At 36.4% G+C, this 24,370-nt stretch overlaps 1 protein-coding gene across 1 annotated transcript in view; it reads left to right on the top strand.

Moving 5' to 3' along the window:
- Positions 1–23,164, top strand: part of LOC134676372 (uncharacterized) — a 38,764-nt gene extending 15,600 nt beyond the window's left edge. The window contains exons 2-4 of the mRNA XM_063534734.1: positions 8,080–8,137; positions 20,629–20,848; positions 21,636–23,164. Coding sequence (XP_063390804.1) covers positions 8,087–8,137; positions 20,629–20,848; positions 21,636–23,047 — 1,683 coding nt within the window. The 5' untranslated portion in view covers positions 8,080–8,086 and the 3' untranslated portion in view covers positions 23,048–23,164. The remainder of the gene's footprint in view (positions 1–8,079; positions 8,138–20,628; positions 20,849–21,635) is intronic.
- Positions 23,165–24,370: the final 1,206 nt, after the last annotated feature.

Genomic DNA, 24,370 nt, shown 5'->3' with positions numbered 1-24,370 from the left:
TCATTGCATGTTTGAGAAAAGCACTATACATACCTCGGCGGGAAATGGGGTTGCCCGCGCTCAGACCTATCCGGCCTCGCTTCACTCGGCCGTCTATATGTCTTCGGCCGGCAACCCCTTTCGTCCCGGCCTTTGTAGTAATGTACTATTACTACCAACGTTACGTATTAAAGTAGGTATATTAAAGCTTTTATCCCATGCTTCTAGCATTAGCGTATCGATATGAATTATCAAATATTGTGTAATATGTATAACAATCGGTAACATCCAGGTCCCGATGATTCGTGAGTCATTGAACTACCAAATCACGAGAAGATCGGTGAAAGTGGACTACACCACACGTTTACTTAGCAGTCTTAGCACCAATAACAACTGATAAGTGCGTTAATAGTAAGTATACCTAAATCACTAAAAATGGAACGCAGGAGTAAAAGTTTTAGCGAAAGCAAGAGTAAATCTTAAAATGTCACTGACCGCCCGCGGTGTGTCACGTTCTTAACTCTTGATGGCCGTCAACATGACATTGACGTGACTCTCGTAACGTGCGTAGGGAAATATTTTGCACATAGGAATAGTCAAGTTTGACGGATTTCACTAAGTGAAAATTGTAAAATATTTTATGTATATGTGAATATAATCGACAATACCTAACCAATTCATACGCCATATTTTAGAATTTGGGATTAGTTGCCAACTGCCACGTTCGGATACTGCCAACTTTGGGATTGGCTCCCATGAGCCGTGGCAAAAAAAGCGGGGACAAAGCCAGAAGATGATATAATTGACAAACTCCATAAAATATTATTACTACAAAAATATTATATCAACCCGGTATAGTATAGTATAGTATCGCCATACTTGTCTACGCGTGGTTGGACTCTAGATTCTTAAGGTGAAGCAACTGTCGATTCGATATTAAGTAGGTTAGGTATGTTCTTACTTATATTTAGCGAACTCTATGTAATCGCGTAGGTAACCATTTGATGATGTCAATAATTCGGACATAAAAGGTTTACAGTTGCATTCCAAAACATTAGGCTGCGTTTTTATTTTTTTATTTATTTATTTTCAGGTAATTACAACACAATATCTAAGCTTAATTACAAAAGTATCGTTAAACCAGTAAGGTTTGTCTCGATACTCCATCCGCGGTAGATTTTATACAACAATAAAATATCTTTTAACAACAACTTAAGAAACTACTTACATATTCATAACATGCTCAATATAATCTATCATTTAAATTACAACAACCGACCCCACTGCACTGAGCGCTAAATAAATAACATTTTTTCCTTATCCTATTGTTCTGCCGACCAGCCTGCACTCGCCCGAGTACAGGATGCTCCAAATATGTTTGACTAAGTTTTTAATTATCTTATTACGTATAGTTAATAATCCTACCAATGATTTCAATATTTTGTAAGTTAATCTGTCTGTCGGTCTGTATGTATGTCAAGTCATCACGCTCTAACCACTGAATCATGTTTCGATCAGAGATGTGCGGGGTTGCGTTGCGACTTGTATTTGTTAAGAACCAATAGAATCACTTCATTTGTTTTCCTCGCTCAGCGTGCAGTGATGCTATTGGTTCTTAAAAACCCTCTGGAATGTCAGCCTTATTCTAAAACATTTTCACGGGGTTAAAATTTACAATATTTAAGCTATGAGCATTTTTTCAGTTGCCGGACTGAAACTGAATTACATAAATACTTCTAATCCCTATAGGTATTTATTTTTTTCGCAATGGTGGCTACTCTCGTAGTCTTTTACTTCAACTCATACCATATTAGGTCTGCTTATACATTCTCTGAATGGATTTAAAATACGCACAAATTACTCTAAAGAGGGCTAAAGTGGCTCTATGGAACATGCTATGTAAGTACCTAAATAAAAGTCACTAGTTAATTCGTCATTCCTACCAATCCTACCAATATGGCGGAATGATGATGTATTGCGTGTTATAAAATCTGTATCCGGAACCACATGGGCGGCATGTGCGTGGGCGCACCGTAACACCAGTAACAGTAATTGACGCAGTGTCAATCGATAGGAGAAAGTGTAAACAAAGACTTAAGACACGCAAGCTTTTTGACCGTTTATTCTCGCGCGCACTTATCCTTATAAGGTGTCCTCTTAGTTGTATCTTATGATGACAGATTCAAAATTTCCAAGTCTGGATGGGCCTTTTTATTAATTGCGTGCTTTTTTTCTAGCATACATATGCAGCAGCATCTCGTTAGCTATCATCGAAGAGGAAAAAAATTTCCTAAAATATTTTATTTTTATTCTAAATTCAAGATACTTAACTAACAAATGAACTTGGATCTAGAATAAGTTACCTAAAACAAATAAGATTACCGCTAGGTACCGGTAGGTTATATCTTATTCTTTTCTTATTCCTTCCATTAAAATGTATGTTTCCAAATTTTAGACAGCTGTATTCTTCTAGCGCCCATTTCTCGAACGGTAGTCCACAAACTATCAACTCGTAAGGGTCAAATATTAATATTAGACTAATACCGTTCGTGAAATGAGCCCCTGGATATAAGGGTAAAGTCAAAGAAAGACGAAACGAGTTTAACTGCCCGATTCGAACTTTAAGATCCGTCAATTAATAGATCTAGATTAGATGTGTCAGTGTCAAAAGTGACGTCTTAGTTTGAAGAAATATCATAATTTTACACTGACATATCTAATCCATATCCTTTCTAGATCTATTTGACGTATCTTAAAGTTCGAATCAGGCAGCAAGTTTTTATAGTTTTACAAATAATTTGAAAAGTATAATAAATAATAATGTGAGCTGATCATAACTAAATGGGTAAATACAAGTTAAATTTAATAACCAGCATCGTTAATTTCATAAGCAATCAGTGAAATTAGCGCACCGTAATATATACAAAGAAGTTATTGTTTGTTCATTTATGGAACATAATACAACAAGCCTCTATTACCTATTAATCTGTTATTTTGACTTACTAGACGTATTTGTAAGAAAGGGAAAGACTTATATTAAAGGGCCTTATATTATAACGCCTGTAAAGTTTTATGAATAAGGTTTATAACCCACCAAATCTCCAAAATGATGCAACAAGTTAACCCTTTTGCGCATTGTCGACTTTCGTTTTCACGCGCGCACGCCGGTTCAACGCTCTCGATATAAACCTTTTGCCAAACGAAACCAGTTCGCCATTCATTCAATAGATCATTGAGCCTAGACTCATTCATTCGTTCAACCCATTAGGTGTTATGCTAATATTGTGACGAAATAGAAACCATTGTCCGGTATTAGACGAATTACTAATATGGCTTACAAATTACGGATTGAGATCTTTATTTACATACCAGTACCAGATCATCCTCGTATAATAATATCCCACCAAAAACATAAATGTAAAAAAGGAGAGCCAAGTTCAATACAAAAATTATGCTTGGCTGTGGGGCTCGCCGCAAAAAGAATGGAGATCTAAATGAGTGCCACTGCCAAGTTCTATGCAAAATCCAAATATGTATTTATAGGAACAAAATAACATTATAAACAAGTATTAAACTCTATTTCTTTGCTTTATTGGATACCTATAACAATTGCTGTTATTTAAAAAAATGTGAGATCTTAAAGTAGGTTAGATTTGTCTTGGCCAGTTTTCATTATATCAATCATTTTATATATATTGTAATTCTGATAAAACCTGGCCAAGCCAAATCTAACCTACTTTAAGATCTCACATTTTTTTTAAATAACAGCAATTGTTATAGGTATCCAATAAAGCAAAGAAATAGAGTTTAATACTTGTTTATAATGTTATTTTGTTCCTATAAATACATATTTGGATTTTGCATAGAACTTGGCAGTGGCACTCATTTAGATCTCCATTCTTTTTGCGGCGAGCCCCACAGCCAAGCATAATTTTTGTATTGAACTTGGCTCTCCTTTTTTACATTTATGTTTTTGGTGGGATATCAATACTTTTTGTAAAGAAAACTAGGCAGGTATTGAGATTTAATGTTTTTTCTTGTGTTTCCGCTGTATGGTTTTTACTTCTGTTCTTTGTATAATTATGTGGTGCCGCGCGCCGCCGACGACACACTGTTGGCCGGTTGTTTAGAGCGTATTACAAGTTTTTTGTATGGGGACACCACTTATTTTTTGACTGAACTTTATTTTAATATAGCAAATATAATAATACATATATTGGGGTAGTTTCAAATATCTGCTTGTAACGGTTCCAACGCTACAATATTTTTTTTTTTGTATGGGGTCCCCCCCTATTTTTTAACTTTTTTTTATTTTTAGATTTTTTCCTACGCTTACACACAATAACCGAGCTGGATTCCAAATTTCATCCTTCTAGGTTATCTGGAAGTAGGTTAGGTTTAGGTACTTATATGTCAGTCCCAATAAAAAATGGTTTTTTTTGTATGGGGACCCCCCCCTATTTTTAAACTTTATTTTATTTTTAGATTTTTTCCTACGGTTACACACAATAACCGAGCTGGATTCCAAATTTCATCCTTCTAGGTCATCTGGAAGTATGTTAGGTTTAGGTACTTATATGTCAGTCCCAATAAAAAGTGTTTTTTTTATATGGGGACCCCCCCTATTTTTTAACTTTATTTTATTTTTAGATTTTTTCCTACGGTTACACACAATAACCAAGCTGGATTCCAAATTTCATCCTTCTAGGTCATCTGGAAGTAGGTTAGGTTTAGGTACTATAAATCATAAGTCAGTCTTAAAATTTACGACTTTTTGACCTTCATACCTTTATAACCGTTTGAGCTAGCTTCATGAAATTTGGGCTTCTAGATATCCTTATGGATATAATTAAACACACGTAGTTTTATGTGTTTACGTCAAAGATGTTTTGAGTTATAGAAGGGTCAAAAGTGGCACCAAGTGGTTCGTGTAATATTACACTCGGCGCTGGCTAGCCAGTTCCTTTGCTTGAACTTGGCTTGACACGCTGCCGCGTGTCTAGATCATATAGTCTGTGTTTGGATTTATCTAATTAGTATTTATTTAGCAGTGCCAACATGTTATAGGCGAGTCATTTAAAATTATGTGATCTTTCATTACTACCCGCGGGGTAATACCTACAGGTGATTTTATTAATATTGGTAGTTTTTGATAAAACCTGCTAACAACAACACCGATATTTTAGAGATATCGCTGTATTATTTTTTATAAGTTACTTCATAAGTTAGTTCAATCACTTAGGCGTTGACTGATAAATATCTACCACCAAAGAGTAATACTTAGTATTTAAATTATTATTGGCTACAAATTACACAGTATAAAATGGCCACTTGTATCGTTAATTCATCTATAACTATGTCAGTTAATATGCTGCTACACAATTAGATGCTAAAACATAGGAAAAACAACCTTCATACTTAAAAACTGGGTACACATTTGTATGTAAACAAACCGCACAAAAAAGTTTACGCTGCGTTGGGTTTCAAGCTCTTTTTATTTCAAACGTTAGTTGCCGTCCGATACAGATTCAGTCCTCTGTTGGCAAACAATAATAATCCTACTAGTAATGCTCCGGCGGTTGAATCTCAGGTGGTGAATTATTAGTAGGTAAGTGGTGAATTATTAAATGTGAATTAGGTAAATAAACTCTAACTAGGTTTAAATGTCGATTACCTACCTGTATTAAGAGCATTAAACAAGCGTTAGTGTAATTTGCGTTACAAGTCAGACTCAGAGTCGGACGTGCATGAATGCATTTAATTTTTAATTTGATCTGTTTTTTATTTGTTGTTTTAGTTACAATAAAAATAAAAATTTTGTTAGAGAACCAACAAGCCTTTGAAACCCGCATTTTGTAATAAGAATTCAATTTGATTGCTGTCTTTACCCGTCACGAAACATTGGTGTTCCGGACATTTAGGTGGCGTGTGCGGAGCCGAAGCCAACACGTAGAGTTTATGAGACCAGACCAGACCGAGCGGATGCTTATAATCTCAACTGAATATAAGTGGCGTTACAGCGATCAGTTCTACATGCTGTAATTCTAGACTCGGCTAATTTCTTTATCCTTAGGTTGACACCATTCATTTACTTCGTCGTTGACAGAGTTGTATCATAGTCTATGTGTTTTACGCTAAAGCAGTTTCATCTCTGTTGGGGAGCGTTTTGCAATAAACCTTACGCTTCAACCGCACCCTGTAATTACTACTCGTCCGCATATCTTACCGAAATATGGCAAACTGCCACAAAGAGCTCGTCAGTTTCCGGTAGGTGTCCACTTTCTCCCGATGGTCCCACGGCCCGGTCGCCCCAAAATGCAGCCAACCCGTTGGGCAGGACCGCCCACTATTCGGTGATTGAAGCATGCACAGGCTTTACTTTCGCGGCCAATTAAGCTTGCAGGGGTGCGCACGGCGGGAGCTTTTAACAAGCTGAATGGCATTTTTTTTTCAACTGCTTACTTTTAAAGTGTGGCTCGTTTACTTTTATCTTTGAGGTTAACAAGCAGTTGAACGACGAATTAGCCCGTGAAAGGTAGCAAGTAATATTAAATAAATTATTCATGATAAAACAAAAGTTTGTATCTCAAAAGAAAATTATATTTCGCTTAGTGAAAAAATTACATAATTTGCAAGTAGGAATTATCTAACTAACTACGAGTAACATGATTCAAATATCATACTGTTGTCAGTGTACTTTTGAATTGACCTGTTAGATCAACAACGTAAATACCAGACATGTTCGCAATTTTGCGAGAATCGTAAGTGTACGTGCATTATCTTATCTGTGACGCGATGAAGGATTGCAGAATCACTTTGCACTGGTCATAAAGTTGCATAAAATTACTTCACATAGTTTTTTAAACACGTGTACCTATTATTATTGTGGTATTTAAAAAAAGCCAAGTGCGAGACGGACTCGCGCACGATTGGTTACGCACCATTACGCAAAAAATCACGTTTGTTGTATGGGAGCCGCCCCACTTAAATGCTTATTTTGTTCTGTTTTTAGTATTTGTTGTTACGGAAATACATCATCTGTGAAAATTTCCATTGCCGAGCTATCACGGTTTATGAGACAGATGGACAGACAACCGGAGAACGGGGTTTTAGTATTAGGGTCCCGTTTTTACCCTTTGGGTACGAAACCCTAACTAAAGCCTGCAAAAGTGCAAACCTGCACACATTATGAACAAATTCCATTCACTAAGTGGGTACGTACTTTTGCATCTGTGTGTACATTTTTTTTTTGTTTATTATGAATGGGCTTACTCATGGCCACAGACTAGCCGAGGCGTAGACGTGGCCTACGATGGAGCGAGCTCGCCCAGAAGGTGCCTGTTCACTCTTGATTTGAAGGTTGCCGGTTACATTATAGTTCCAAGAAGCTCATTTGTATGAGCCGGGATTTGATTGAACTCACGACACCCGGTTTAGAAGCCGCACGTATCTACCTATTTATTATCGCTGGCCACGAGTGTTATAGTTTCTAAAAGTATTAAGTTGTACTGTGGAACAAAACATAATTTCGTTATTTCGATAAGTAAAAAGAACTAATAAGTAGGTACCTAATTATAAGACACCGAACTTTTTAATATATTGGGAAGGTAAGTGTTGATTCATTCGGGACGAGGAAAGCAATTAATTAACTCTGCTGCTATTGACGTGAAAAATTATTTTACTTTCGATCATTTCTATAAGTTTCAAACATATTCTATTAGAAACATTGCGTTAAAATGTACTTATCTAATTGAAAGCTGGTATTTAGAAGTCATGATTAAAAAAAGCAACATTTCGAGAAAAATTACAATCTTTAAATATAAGATATATAACGCTTAGGTATAACATTAAAAAAAATGCTTTTCGATTTCAGACGTGTGGGACTCACTGCTTTTATAATTAATTTAAAAACATTTTTATTTTATCTTTAAAAATGCCGACAAGCATAGATACTTGCATGTGTTTAACAAAAAGCGTGTCACACTTAAGGACAAGCTAGCATTGACCTAGCAAAGAATTTACATTGTGTGTACTTTCCCTAAAACTTTCGTTGTAACCCAAGCCGGATGGCAACTCATGTTTTTATGTTTTTGTTTGCAGTTGAACGATGCGGCTGCGACGCGGGCTGGCTATAGGCATCCTCCTCATATTACACTTGGTGAGACAAAGTTTAAATACCTACAACTCGAGTTCGTCTTGGCGAAAGGCTTTGGCTGATTTCGAGAAGCTGCCGGCCTAGCCAAGGTTACAATCGCTATCGCTTCGACAACGAAAACCATTGTGTCTCTCTATCACTCTTCCATATTAGCGCGACAGTGACAGTTGCGTTTCGATCGCTACGGAGCGTAAGCGATTGGCATCTTGGCTACGCGGCCTGAATTGGCTACAGATAACTAGGAATTTGTCTTGCTATTTCAGTCAGTCTCGATACAAAAAGTACAGTCACCTGCAATAATATGTTACTCTTCGAAGGCCGCAAAAATATGTGACACGCTCTTATGGCTCTACAAATAAGATTGTGTCAGATATTTTTACGGTCTTCGTTGTGTAACATGTTATTGCAGGTGACTGTACTGACATTTACTGAACTAGCATGAGAACAATAATTATATGTCGTACAGGGTGTCGTAATGGAACACTTTATGTACTGTAATTAATTGTAGAGGCACCGTAAACTTATATTAAGATGGATGTGTAGGTACATTAGTAAATTTATTTAAAGAACTTATTATTAAAATGCCTTTTCTAACAAAGTATGGTTGCCTTTTTGTGATAGAATGCGCAACTTATTAATATTGTAACTAATATTCAATCCTAAATACTATAAGTATAGGTAATTAATTATATTATGAATACGATAAGTTGTAACTCTGTCTGTCGGTCTGTTACCACTTCACGCTTAAACCGCTGAACTGATTTAGATGAAATGTGGTATAGAGATACTTTGAGGCCCAGGATAGGCATAGGCATAGTTTTTATAATCATCATCATTATTCAACGCAGACGGAGTCGTGGGCAATTAGTACGAGAGTAATAAAAAATAATATTGTATCTAGGCGCAATTGTTATTTTTTGTCGCTACTTTGTGCTATGATAGTTATATACAGATAAACTGCCTGTCAGACAGACAACTTTTAAATCTTATCCCTATCATATCTTGTGGCAGGTCACGTCTTCGATATGTTTTTAATAAAATCTTCCCAAAACCTTTCACTCGTTTTGATTAAAGTGTTGTGCAGTACTTGGTGGATAGTCACGTTTCATCGTTTCGTAAAGAAAAGCAAATTTAAAGAATTTGATAAATATTGCATGGAGTCTGGTATTTTCTAATTCCGTTAAATCGCTTGTCTAAAGAAGCACATTTAAGGAAAGTAAATGGTATACTTAGAAATCCGGTAAATTGATTTTTTCTTGCACAATAATTAAATGCTCCTTAGGTATACCTAGGGGAAGGCGGGGTAATTACGAACACGTAAGGGATTTTGGAAATGGAAATCTAAAGATAGTATTTGTAGGTTAACTGTAATAAGGTCAATGCGGCCAAATCTGCTGCTGAAACTAAAAGCAATCGCTACTCTGTCGAGGCATTTGCCAATTGTGTACTGTTTTAGAAATAAAACGCCTGTTGACGGAATTCCCCGTTTGACGGAATTGGCCGCCATTTTGTAGTTACTTCTGAAAGGTATTTTATTAGGTATTACCTTAGGTATTACCTTTGTACTGTATACTACTACAAACAACAATATTAAATTATCTTTATTTATAATCAACTTTTATAACAAAAACAAAACCTCTAATGTTCGTGCCCGACCCTGGGCTTTCTTTGTCTTACGATCTTTCGGAATAATCGCAATTGACTCAGACTAGCCTAAATAGGAGATCATGTACGACAGATTAATCAGGAAAAAACTGAAATTTTAAAAACGTACATATTACCTGGCAAAAATCACAACGTGAATGTAGTGAAGACGATTGCCTACAGTAACCTAATTAATTTTCTAAAGACAATTGTTAATATTAAAAAGGTAAGTAGGTGTACGAATGTAAACACTGACGATTGGTGGGCCACTGCCCGGGGGCCTACCTACACAATAATCACCAATCAACAGATTGCGTTATGAATTTATTGTGGTCACGTTTGATACTTCTTGTGAATACGTAAGTGACCTATCTCTTTATATAATAAAGCTAGCTGCATTGAATGTGCTTTTGAATTTTACACACATTATTAGGTACGTTTGTACATATCTACCTACTCGTTCATATTATAGTATTAAACTATATAAAATACACATTACATGCGCCAATATGAATGAGGAGGAATTCAAATCTCTGTCAATAAAATTAAATCTTACGCTAGGCGCCACAGAACTCTGCAACTTTATATTTACTAATAAGTAGGTATTATAAAAACATCTGAAATAATTTCCATGAAATTTATCACGCAGATTGTTTTTAACCTAGAATAGGAAATAGGATTATTTTTGTCCCTGAATTAATTCCGTAAGGGGATTACATTACAGGTTGCAAGTTAGTATATATGGGAGTATTATGGGGGATTGGGTGCAAGGCGATTTAACGACCAACGCGGAACCAAGACGCGGGCATAGTCTAATTATTGGTTTGTGTATTAATTTCGTAGCTCTAATAGTTAATGTTGATATTCAAAAAATTTATACAGTGAAGAATAATTTTACCATGATTATCATATTTTACGTTACCTAGTGTTGCATGCTATTATATAATGTTTGCAACTTTGCTCCCCCTTGTTGACCTGACCTGAAAACCACGGTCCACTGACATTCCCTTACTAATTTAGTCACGCTAAATTTAACGTAGTAAAGTAGGTAGCTACTAATGAAGGCTTAGGCTTTATGTATGAAGATGTAACACTCACTTTCGTTTTGTATACTTATTGGTCTTTATTTTCAAAATTTATAGACCTTTCCCCGATATGGTACCAAACTTCATAAATCAGTGCTTTAAATATTTCTGATCATCGATTTTTAAATCTACTTATTTTGCTAGCTAATACATAATTTGGTAAAGAGCAAGTCGGGTGACGCACCGAAAGTTTTTGCTATCTTTATTTTAACTACATTTTGAACATTGCGTGAAGAACAACAACAACGTGCATGTAACACCTCTGGAGTTGCAGTTCTATAGGCTACGGAAACTGCTTACCATCAGGCGGGCCGTATGTTTCTTAAAAGAAGGAAATGCATAAAATAAAGATTCGACTTTTGCAGCTAGCTAGCTAAAATTAATGAATAAAAAAAAGCGAGGGCGTTGAACCTTAAAATGAATTTTTAACTTTAATTAGTGGTGATACCACTTATTTCCTGCCATTAACAATATTATATTGACTTTTTTTGTTGAATCTTGATCCAAAATCATCGTTCAAATGAAGCACGTAAGTAGAGCGTACTCAGCGCATGAAAGTTAATGATTTTTAATCGAGACACTTACCGTTTATGGTGCACTCCGTCTCGCTTGTGCCGACTATTTTCACAACTTGCAATAATGTTTAACATCAATTTTATTGGACACCGCTTTTCTAAATAAGTGACGAAAGTATTGCCTGAGTTTTCTCCTGTTGCCTGGGTTTCCCTAACATGACTAAAAGTTTGTTTGTTTTCCGGACTTTTACACTCGGTGAAATAGCAACATAAATTGTCAACTTTTTAACTAGAATTAAATTCCCTAAGAAGGACTAAACCTCTTAAACTACGAGTGATAGGTACATATTTATTTCTTACGCCTCCTTTATACAGTATTTAGTAGGTAATCTTCAACTTAATATCTGTAATTTCAAAGGCCTCATCTGAATAAAGAAATTCATTTTCCATTCATCACTCTCATTTAATTTTCAATTACCTCTTAATGTTAGCAGGGAACTGAGGAATGCAAATGGCCAGGATTCACTTCATTTGTAATAGTCGGAAGATGCCTGAATTATAACAAGAAATCTCTCTTGACAAATTTATTTTTAGAACCATAATGAGCGCTTTCATTGGAAATGTAAGCTTTAATTAAAATCTGGGCCTGCTGTGGCGGTGCTCCAATTTTTTAGATAAGTCTGGTCTTTTAGATTAGGTGACTTCTGTTTGCGACAGCAAAATTCTGGCTTTTGTTCGTACTACCTCAGGTGCCTTTGTTTTCTGTGACGTGCATGCTAAGTTGTATTTTGTTATAGGATAGGTACTAAAACGTGCATCAGCAGTACACTTTCCTATTTTGAACATACCAGAACCAAGGGTTCGACAGTAAATTAGATAAATTTCGAATTGTTGCATAAGTAAGTAAATGAAAAGACCGACTAATAAATTGGGAAAGCGACAAGTATCACAAAATGAATTAAAAGTATATGCTGCTTACTCTATTCTCTCAGTGGTTGTCTTTCTTCCTATTGTTAGATAATCTCTTGGAAAACGCGCATTTTTGAATTTTTATGTTTTCCGAGCAAAGTTTTGTCTTTCAGATATTTGTTAGATATTAGACAGCGGATTGGAATCACTGTTTTTTCAAGCCCAGCAATGTGTTTGGTATGGTAATGTTGAGTTCATGGCAAAGCATTGTATATTTAAGCTTTCGAAATCTAAACAAGTATAAATTAATTGCGCACTTAGCTCTGAACTAGGGTAACAAAAAGCATAAACAACCAGGGTGGAGTCGCGAGGAAGCAGACTTATAGAATCTAATACGGTGACCGGGTAAACAGTCCAAATATGGGCACGGGCGACCCACTGCGCTGACGGACGCTGCGGCAAGTTCCGTCTGTGTCCACTCTTTACCCGCTTTGCCCTGTGGAAAGTAAGAAGGCGTTTGAACTGTTTCTATTTACTAACATTGTACCTACGTATACACACAACTTTTTAACACTTTACACTAAAAATGTTCTCGTTTCTAGTTAACGATCTTCAAACCTATTCGTTATAGGTACCTACTGTCTTCGCAAAAGGTGGTCCTAAGTATGAATTCCGGTTAGGGGATCGATCGGAGATAGGTATAATCATGAATGTGTTAAAATATTTTTTTCTTATTATCTTTCTTACCTAATAATCGTAACAGGGCTACCTATTTACAAGTAAACTTCTAAACAATGTAGTTAAAAATTAAATTGAACTGTCGAAATAATAGAGGGGCTCGATTGATGTATAATTGTACATAATATGCCTTACAATTGCAATGGGATCGGATGAGGATGGGATAGCAATGCACGCACGAGAACTTTCCAAAGTTGCGAAACTTTCCACATGAGAAATTCTCGGTAACTTCTGGGAATCTTCTCGAGAACGAGAATTTATTTATTTATCGTGGTTTATACCATGAATATTCACGATAGTTTAGGTGTAGTCCTTACCCCCAGAAAATTCCGACTTTTGGTCGTCCGCTTCCGGTCAGAAAAATGTATGACGGCCCGGCCAAACGGTCAGACTTAGGTGGGGGGTGCTCGACCAAATGTCATAGAGGGACCCCGGCAGATTTTTACGCCGCCATTTTTTTTCAATATAGCCGACTTTTTTTTTAACTTTTTTAATTTTGTCCTAGCGCGCTGAAATTTTGGTCACGGAATCTCGGAGTCCCCTTGATACCTATGAAAAATTTTTTTTTTAGAAAAATGCTACAATTGCGGGAAAACTGGCACTTTTATTTTGTATGGCAACTTTTAAACGGTGCGTGATAGGTGGGGGGTGCTCGACCAAATGTCATAGAGGGCCCCAAGATAAAACAAACTGCATTAAAAAAAATCAAAATGGCCGACTTTTTTTTTTAGCTTTTTCAATTTGGTCCGAGCGCGCTGAGATTTGGCATGACGGGAGATAGAGGCCTCTAGATTCTAATGAAACAAAAAAATAATTTTGGAAAAAATTGTCGAAAGTCGAAATGTTCTCTGATATACAGTGAGAATTTAAGCAACTTATTGGTAAATTTATCACATCAACAAAATAGCTAACTGTAATAGACAATAATATATGCATAATAACATTTAGTTTTAAGTTATGCCTATTTAAACTTTATTACAAGTATATTCTCTTGTTTAAACAATAATTTCCATGTTGCAGGAATGTTCTGAGAACATTCTCGAGAACGTTTCCGCTTTTTGGGAATGTTCTGCAATTTGTACATTGCTAGGATGGGACCATCCTCATCCGGTCGACAGTCGAGCGACAAAAACATTCTGGTGGTCCCCCTGTGATAATGTCACCTAAGGTTAATTAACTACTCCACCATTGTAAGTGTTAGTTAATAAATAGCGAGAAGTTTGTCACTTCAGAAAAAAATATAAGTTCAGTAAAGCCTGGCAGTAGGGAGGGTAGTTTACGTCATTGAGGGTGTCATACACAAAAAGCGATATATTTTTCTTCTAGACGATACAAATCTCACCACTAAAAAGTATATTCTCATCAGAGTAGAAAGTTTAAACTTACGGCTTACGTCGGAACTTTAAAGTTCGAATCAGGCCGTTAAAATCCTGTTAATATAAGTAATTTTTCACGCCACTGTTCGGAAATGTGGCAATAGATGGTCTAAAACCAAGCTGGAAAGTAGGCAATAGCTGTAGCACCTGAAGCACCACTACTAAACATAAAAATCAATAAAAGGTCTTTTTTTGCGCAACTTTTTCCTTCAAAAATAAAATTAGGTTATTTATAGCACCAATTTCTTGTTTAAAAAAAAAGAAATATCAAAACCATTCACTTCATTTTTTTTTAACAATTATCCATTCAGTTCACGCTTAAGGCGTTTTTTACTTTTGTAGCTGTTTGTGGTTTTATTAGCAAAAACGCTTCTAATTTTAGAGTCGGTTTGAAGCAAATAACAGAAAAACGCCTCTTAAAAGTGGTAAAAAAAGTAAAAAAAGGCGGGATCTGAAAATACCTACTGAATTGGATAGTGTAAATTATGTTTGACTAAAGAATATAAGAAACGCGTATCTACGCTCGCTATAAAAATGAGTTCTTCTAGTGAAGAAAATGATATTCTTACGCCTACCGAAATTCAAGAGACAGTACAGGCAGTGGCTAGTAATTTGCTACCAGAGAAATCGCGGGCTAGTACTTATAGTTATGCAAATGTTTTCTTATTTCCTCGCAGTAGTCGTGAAAAGCACTATGTAATGCCTCGGCCGGAAACGCTAAAGATGGACTCGTATTATTCGAGGGCCTCCACTAACGTGTCGGCCCTCGAACTCACTCGTCCATCTTTTAGCGATTTTCCGTCCTCTCCTACAATGTACTATTGTTGAAACTGAACGTATTATTTTTATAAGCAAGATTTTTTGTATATATATTGATAATTTTAGCCAACATTATAATACATTATGTGAGTAGCAACTACCTATACCTACTGTGAATCAATTTGTTTGTGATGTTTGTTATGTCCTCTCGTTTTGTATATTAGAATTTCAACACAGTTTATTAGAAAACATGCTTAATACATGGTTAATTATCTCTCTCTCCGGAAGGGAGATTTATGTTCATAGTTACGGTACATTAGCTAGTCATTTGCGATAACGTCGATAATAATATACCATTGAAGTGTCTAAACTAGTCAATCGAAATCGACTAAATACTCGTATCTCGGATGACACAAATAGTAAGAGGCACGTATAGCAAAACACCAGAGTCGATTTACGACAATAGTAGTGAAGAGTAAAAGCCGGCTTTCCCGGCGGTCGGTCACCGCGCGACCTACAGCGACGACACACATTGAACTTGAAATCCTGCTCAGGATTGTAGCGACCGACAAATGGGCATTTTACACTGTTTGAAAAAAGTGGAGGTGAAAATAGAAAACTCTGGCGCAGTTGTACAGTCCGACAAAAAAGAGTAGATATTAAAAAGTGGTAATGATGTAGTGTCGTCTCGTTTTCTTATAAACAATGATTTGAAAGGGACACTATCATAAGGGACAGAAGTAGAACGTAAATGTAATTAATGGTGTCAATGGATAATCACTAGTAAGTTGGTCGATCTTAAGTAGAATTATATCAAAAAGTTTTCCTTAACCTTGTTGCTACAAAAACGTTGATAGAAAAGAATAAGACAGAGGTACCTAGACTAATAAACTGACTGACTAAACTTCGCACCTATGGAGATCTTGGCTTCAAATGAAAAATGATATTACATACTTTTTGTTGCCCTAATTATGCTTGAACATTAAAACGATAAGTACATCAGCGTGCAACAATTAACGAGACAAATGCGAATATTGTCACTAACTCACGAAACTGAAGCTATGTTGTTTGATATTGAGCTCAAAGATTTGGACCTACCAGGAGTTAAAAGCCTGTTTGAAAAATGAGCTGTCTTGTACAGGCAGCCGTGTCCTATGCGCTATATTTGGCATCGCGCCATATCAAAGCGCTCAATAGAGCAAAAGCGAGGGGTCGTCGTATTATCAGTTGTTCGGGGTCGGCATTATTTTCACTTGACTGGTAAAGGTCGGGGGTTACAATAAGAGTAAGATAGCTGAGTAAATAAATAATTCAATCATAATCTTAAACTATGACGAAATTTAATTAACTTACATTACATAACTAATTATTTTTCTTATTTAACTTTTTTTAGTAATGACAGTCTTTAATCATTCATCCATACTATTTGGCTACAGTATGAAATAAGGTATAGTACCCACCTATTTATCAATGTCTTATACAGAGCATATTATAAATTCTCATTTTGAAAGATACATAGTCATTCAACGAAGCGAAATGGATGCGTATTAATGACAATCACTAGCACTTTCTCAAATTATAATGCGTAAAACTATATTTTCACCATAAAACATATCCGCCAGCGTAAACTACTGAGGTAGTGACTGGCAGATACCGAGCGATAAAAACGATACTTGCACCGCATTTTTTTTCTTGTTTCACTCATACATACAGTGTAGCAGATAATTCAGTACACCGGCAGAGTACTATATCCCAAGTAATTGAATGAAAGTGAAATTCGCCCGCTAAGATCAACGACCGCGCGCTGACACACTGCTCTTGAGTGCCACTCCCCGAGTAAATACTTGTACCAGTACTGGTAATGAATACGCGGAACTCTGGCTACGGTGCCTAGTCGTATTTGGGTGTCGATGACTTACGTACGGCTGTGCTCGGTGTCTAATTGTTTTATAATATATAAAGGTTTATAAAGCACGTTACCTGCCTGTATTACGAGCATATACCTTTCCCCTGTCAGATTAAACGTTTTTCTTTGGACTATGGTACAAGTCATTCTATGGTAGAAACAAATTGACACGTTTGTTGTGTACCTATTAATAAATAAGTAACAAATTATGTTCATTCAAACAAGGAAGGCGGTTACGAAAACCATTAGACGAGGTTACTACAGGCGGGTTGTCGATTCTCTAATAACCTTTACACTTATTCTCCAAGACCTATATCTATATTCTGCGATGCTTCCCTGAGGAAACCTTGCCAGGATGTTAATTGCTCTGCAGAAGTAGTGAAGTTTGACTCTAAAACCATGATTTTATTTAAGTTTATGATTTTATATCATATATCGTGCGAGAATTAAACCCTGTTGCTAGAAAATTGGACCACTTGACTAATTCCTCAGGAACTTGACGCCGCTTAACCCTATCAGATTGAAAATAAAAAAAGACATTACACTATTCGGTGAATACAACACTACAAACGAGGCATGAAACGCCATCTCCGCTATCATTTAGATAACCATCGAAGATTAATCTCCGTTCCATTAAAACTTTCTCCTGTACTTTTTATTACATAATTTGGTACGTCGGTATCCCCTGGATCAATTCAGATCCCATTCTAAAATAATTGCTGGATTCCACTCTTTGCCGGGACCGACGTGCTCTATAAGACCACTCGTAAATCTTTATCGAAGTAATATAAAAGCTCTACACGCTTCTTGCAGGCAATACTTTCTAATGTTGTTCCTTGAGGCGAAACAAATGAGAAGTATAAAAGACCTGACAATTCGTTAATTCTAGGTTCGATAATTACCGTCAACACCCACAATGACTCCAAATTGTAGAGTGCCGCCGGCCATTTGGTTTCAGTGGAAATTGTTCATATTTTATTTATAGCCCGACCACCCAAGCTGCACGAAGTTATTTAATAAATGCGTACGTTTTTAATTTTCCATGTTTTTATAATTTTATACCATTGATAATAGGAAGTTAGAAATGCGGTGACAAAAAAGATTAGCCATAAACATGTCTTGATTAAACCGGAAAAAAATCGGAAACCGGAGCGGTCCAATGAGCAATGATTTAAGTTATTCGAAACCAGAATCACGAACAACTTTCTCGAGATCATTCCATCCATGCCCCCAGGAGCCCGGCCGACCCGGCGAAAGACGGGCTGCATTAGTATTAGTAACCTCGATCAAGTTGCATTTACAATCTGCGTTGTCACATAATTTTTGATACAGGTGTGTCCCCAGAGACGTATTAAAGACGGTCAGTGTGTCGTATTAAATAACACTTAAAATATCGCCCACCAGCCAGTGAAAGCCGACCGTGGCTTAAATACTACGAGGGAAATGTGGATATTTTCGTGTCACAATAATGCTTACAGTTTTTTAAGGAGTAGCTTGAAGTTCAACTTAGCTTTTGAGGACGGTGTTCTACTGTAGACATGTTCTTCTTTTTTTAAGATTTAGAAAAAAAACCTAAGATTACTAAATATGTAACCATGTATATACATTATATTAACCTCAGATATAGAGATAACTTTAGCAGTGAATGATATGTTTCCAGAGAAATCAAAAGTATTCAATAATAATAATACCAAATATTGATTGCATTGATCAATGTTGCACCATTTTTAGGAAAAGGCCTATACACACGGCCGGAAAACGGTATAAAATTAAACGGATTCCCATGGTCTTCCGTTAAAACTTAACATTCAAGCCTGAAAGTATTTCTTACCTCGACAATTAATGTACCATAAGTGTTACCCCGCACGTGGGACGTCGCTGCGCAGTTGCGTCTTTGCGTCGAGCAGCGGCCATAGAGTCGACTAGACGCCGACGCTCGGGAGACGCTAGTGCGAGGTGGCTCTTATTACGCTACACAAAAATATGTGACGTCCCACGGTCAAAGGTACCTTATGGCGGGTATGGAGTTATGCATACCCCAGTAATCTACAATAAATAAGCTATCGATAACACAAAAGATCAACCTCCTAAGTTGCGTAGTTACAGAGATATGATTTTTTGAAAATAATGTTGTGAAATGAGCAACTTTACGATAGAGAAGTTTTAAGTTTAGCCGCCTAAAAAACTATGTTCCTGAAGTAAGTTACATAGTTGACTACAAATAATAATACCTTATATATCTGAGATTAAAAAAATGTTGCGACTTGTTCTGTAATGCAAATAGAAACCTTTGATATCGACTGATTTATGTGTATACTAACCAGTCTCTTGAAAATAAAGTTTTATTTCATTTTCACGATTGATTGCAATGAGCTCTCACGATTTAAATTTTATTTATTAGAAAACGACACTGAGAGACAGTTTAAGCAAAAAACAATACCGATTTAGAGGTGAAAATGTATTTTCTGACTTTATCATATAAAATCAGAAAATTGAATATTTTTACTTTTAATGTAACACACAATCAATTTTTCTGAGCACATATGAAACAAATTCTGTCATTCAAATGAAATAAATCCTAAAACCCCAACTAAATACTATATTTAACCCCTTATGCCACTTTAAACTTACATAACAATAACAGTATTTGCTCCATACATTTACGAAAAGGTACCTTATGGAAATAAATCTAATAATACATCACTACAAAACATCAATCACATTGAAGCTTTTATCTTTTTTGAATAGAAAATATTAATTTACATTAAACTGCCACAAATTTAATTGGTTCTTCGTCATAATAATCTTAAAAAAGACCAATAATTTGTATGTAATGAAAAGGTACCTTGTGGTTAAGTTACATGATGAGGCATGATGATGATGGAACAGTTAGGATAAACTAATAATATTTTGGGGTAAAGATGTTATTAATCGTCTATTTCTTATCAATAATATATTTTGGTTGCCATTGAAGACAAGCGGCATTGAGGTTCAATGACCTTAGATATTCCATAAGGTAATGCGTCGGGTATTGGCATTTTTCAGCAAACCAATGGCTGATTTATTGCATGCGACCAAACCAAATGAAGATTATTCTAGTTAAGAAAGACTTGACGAGAGTAACTTTAGTATATTAGCAGGCTACTTGGATTTATAATGTCGGTCAATGTACGGTTATAATATTTGCTAGGCGCCCCAACCAGAACTGAAATTATCAAATTAGTTTTGCAGAATGCTAATACAGTTCTCTACCAAACTTCTTTTCCCGTATTGACTTGTTTTTTTGGAAATTTTCAACCTTTTTTCCATAAGGTACCTTTTTACTAAACTCTGAGACGACGTTACTAGGCTTATAACTAACTTATAACAAAAATAAAAACAGGTAAACAAACGTTACGCATTAAGGTTTGAGATCACACAATAAAAAAAAATTGAGCATTTTTTCACCTCTTTACAAAACATTTCATATCTCCGAAACTAGAAACCCTCATAAGGTACCTTTTCCCGTGGAACGTCACATATATTTTTAGTTAACTACAAAACAAATATTTGTAAATTTCAGAGTGGAGCTCTCAGCGACCAAACATCGAACGAGAGTGGCGGGGGTGGCGGAGCTAATGCAGACTCCAGCAATGCCGTCGAGCCGTCGGCTGACCAGCTGGCCATGGAATCCTCGGAGCGAGAGACACCGAGCCACGCGTACAACGGACCCCCGCCGCCGGCGCCCCCACCACACAACAGAAGACAAAACCCACCACATCATCAGCAACACCACGCATTAGGTAAGGGATCAAGTATTATGTTTTATGCTAATAGAGTTAGACCAAGAAAAGTCTGCAGCGATTTTGATAGCCCACGCAGTGCATGTACGTGTTACCTATTTATATAATTTCATGGAAGTTTGACGTTTGAAATAACACTTGCACTGCGTGGGCTATCAAACTCGTTGCAGACTTTTATTGGTCTAACTCTAGGTATATAGTTTTATATTGTTCAATGTACGGCAAGGTGCAAAAGTGTATTTACTCACTTTATGAATGAATTCCATTCATAAAGCGGGCATGCACTTTTGCAGGTGTGTGTACCTACACTACAAGATATTTGTCACCGACTTCTTTCCTCTCCACCGTTTCTCATTTCACCCCTAGATATGAAATTTATAATATAAAGTACCTATGTAAAATTAAATTTCACTATTCCAATATCAAACATTGATTTAATTTCGCCATTTTGAGGCACTGTACTACAAATATCTAAAATCCAAATAGCTAAATGTCTAAACAATTAAACTTTCACGTTCGTATATATGAATACATCGTATGTATTAATAAAGTATTTATTTTTTATGTTTTTACATGTGAATTTAAGTTTTTATGTTTTAATTTATATTTGCCTTAAGGTTTATTGGTAGAAAATACCATTTGCATTAAGTTCACTTTTTGTACGATAAGTTTTTCTGTTGAACAATACCTAAAGATGTACCTTATAAATAAATTCATAATACTTAACAGGATAATTGAATAATAATGAATATAGATAACTAATGAAATATTACTTTGGGCTTTTCAGGTATGCCGAGGATCACGAATCATCATCCTATCCACTCGAAACCATTTGCTCTCGGGCCGCCGGTTAGTCATCATAAGAACGACATAGGCCCCGGCTTCCGAGGTCCACCCTCTCAATCTGCTGCACCGACCGACGCTCAAACATCTGCCAGCGACAAAGTCTTCAGTGGTGCCGGAGATGTGTGGCCGGCACCTGCTCCTGATATGCCTAAAATAGTTTCTTTGGACGTCAAGTGTGAAAAGAATGCCATGCGAGTTTTTCTGAGTTTTGACAAACCATTCTTTGGAATAGTCTTCTCTAAAGGGCATTATTCCAACCATCAATGCGTCCACCTGCCACCTAACCTAGGCAGAACAACAGCCTCATTTGAGATTGGAGCTCACGCATGTGGAACAGCCGGTAGTGGGGATCCTAGATACAGAGGAGACGTGACAGCCGCTGGTACATATTTTGAAAATGTAATAGTTATCCAATACGACCCACAGGTCCAAGAGGTTTGGGATCAGGCTCGAAAATTACGTTGCACATGGCACGATCAGTATGAAAAAGCAGTCACTTTCCGACCGTTCCCAGTAGATATGTTAGATGTTGTACGCGCCGATTTTGCTGGTGATAACGTTGGATGTTGGATGCAAATCCAAGTGGGTAAAGGACCATGGGCCTCTGAAGTATCAGGTCTGGTAAAGATTGGGCAAACTATGACCATGGTATTGGCTATTAAGGATGATGACGCGAAGTTCGACATGCTTGTACGAGACTGTGTAGCTCACGACGGTCAACGCGCTCCTATACAATTAGTCGATAGGCGAGGCTGTGTAACACGACCGAAACTAATGTCGAGATTTACGAAGATCAAGAATTTCGGGGCCAGTGCTTCCGTTCTCTCGTATGCACATTTCCAAGCATTTAAGTTCCCTGATTCCATGGAAGTACACTTTCAATGTACCATACAGATTTGCAGGTATCGCTGCCCTGAGCAGTGCTCTGATGGTGGTCAAAATGTTATTGCTCCCCATGCCGAATACGGGCCTCCTCAGATAGACGCTTTCCCAGTCGGCGCTGAATTAAGAAGAGACGAGCGAAGAGTGCGAAGACAACGCCGTGCTACATCGCCTGAGAAAGAAGTGGGAGTAAACCGAGTTATACGTGTTGTTTCCGCCGGAGATTTGAATTTAGATTCTACAGAAGAAACTGCTGCTCCTAGAATTGTACCCACTCCTGGTCTAGTTTGCATGACTACTCCAGGGTTTGCAGCGACCCTCGGAGCGCTTCTTGCCACATTAGTGTGTTCTTGCGCTGTATCAGCAGTGCTTTTCTTAAAACTACGACCCATCACGACTTTGAAGAAGAAAACAGCTGCCATTGCGACGATAGCCCGGCCACACCCACCGACTGCTCGGTTTTATTCGTAACGTTCATTGATATAATTTAATTTGTACATATTAGTTGTGATGAGACTGAAGCATGTAGACCATTCCAATTACATTAACCTGTGCTAAATAGTTTGCTCAATACATATATATTAATGATCAGATTCATTTGCATGCAAATAGTGAAGTTTAAATTAAAATATAGTTACTTAATTCGACTTGTAGAAATTCATCCACAACACTGCTCAATTTTAGTAAAAAAAACTTCAGTGACGTCGTCAATTTGTTTCCTATTTATATACAAAATTATTTGTTTTGCCATTGTATTATTGCTATATCCCTATTTGATATTTATTGAAAGGAAACTGCCTATGTACTTAACTCTTAATTAGGACAAATTATTATTTTACGACACAAATATAGTATTAAATAATATAAGTACAATCTTCTGTTACCTCTTTGCAAATAAGTAGGTATTTTTATTTGTATCAGGGGCAACGGAAAATACATGTGTGGTAATAACAATCAGCATTTAGGTGAACCGCTAGGAAATAAATTAAAATAACTTGTCATTAGTATTAATAATTATTTATTCTAGGTAAGTTTATTGCTGTAGCCACAATGCTACATGTAATATATTTATGTTATACCGCCTCAGTACCTCTTCTTTTTTATTTATTGTTTTTCTCTACAGATTTAAAGGATTTATGATATGTTACTTACTTGTTATTTTTAGTTATTTATTGTGATTGTTTTTATATGCAATATTTGAAAGCATGCCATCATTCTTAATACTTATACTTAATAAAGATCATTATTCTGTTTGACGGTTATAAATCTGTATTATGTGTAGAAAATAATTTTGAAAAAATAAACTCAATACGACAGAGGAACGTGTTATTATTCGATTTATTTACCTATAGCTATTAAAGTACCTAATTACCTATCTATAAAATAAAGCTACATTGAATACAAAGTCGTTATTTGTCAATACGCATTATGCAATGCGTGGCGAGACTTACTTAAGTCGTGAGTAAAAAGATGTCAACAGGTAGTTACTGTAGACTGTCGATGACTGTTCTGGGCCCTATTTCACCAACGTGACAAATGTCGCATTTGTCGACATCACTGTTACTGACGTCACAGGCCTCCATAGGCTACGGTAACCGCTTACCATCAGGCGGGCGGTGTAGTTGTTTGCCACCAACATGTTAATTAAAAAAAAAACTCCACTGTATCGCCAGTAAATAAGTACTTATTTTTCGAAGCTAATGACAATTGTCACAAGAAATACGACAATTGTCACGAAATTCCGACACAGAACTCATTTGCTGTCAAGAATTAGGTACCGAAAGTTCTTTGAAA

The sequence above is a fragment of the Cydia fagiglandana genome, chromosome 2 (genome assembly GCF_963556715.1).
Source record: "Cydia fagiglandana chromosome 2, ilCydFagi1.1, whole genome shotgun sequence".
NCBI classification, from domain to species: Eukaryota; Metazoa; Arthropoda; class Insecta; order Lepidoptera; family Tortricidae; genus Cydia; species Cydia fagiglandana.
The sequence above is the reverse complement of the archived record's forward strand: the minus strand, read 5'-3'. Positions and strand labels throughout refer to the sequence as shown.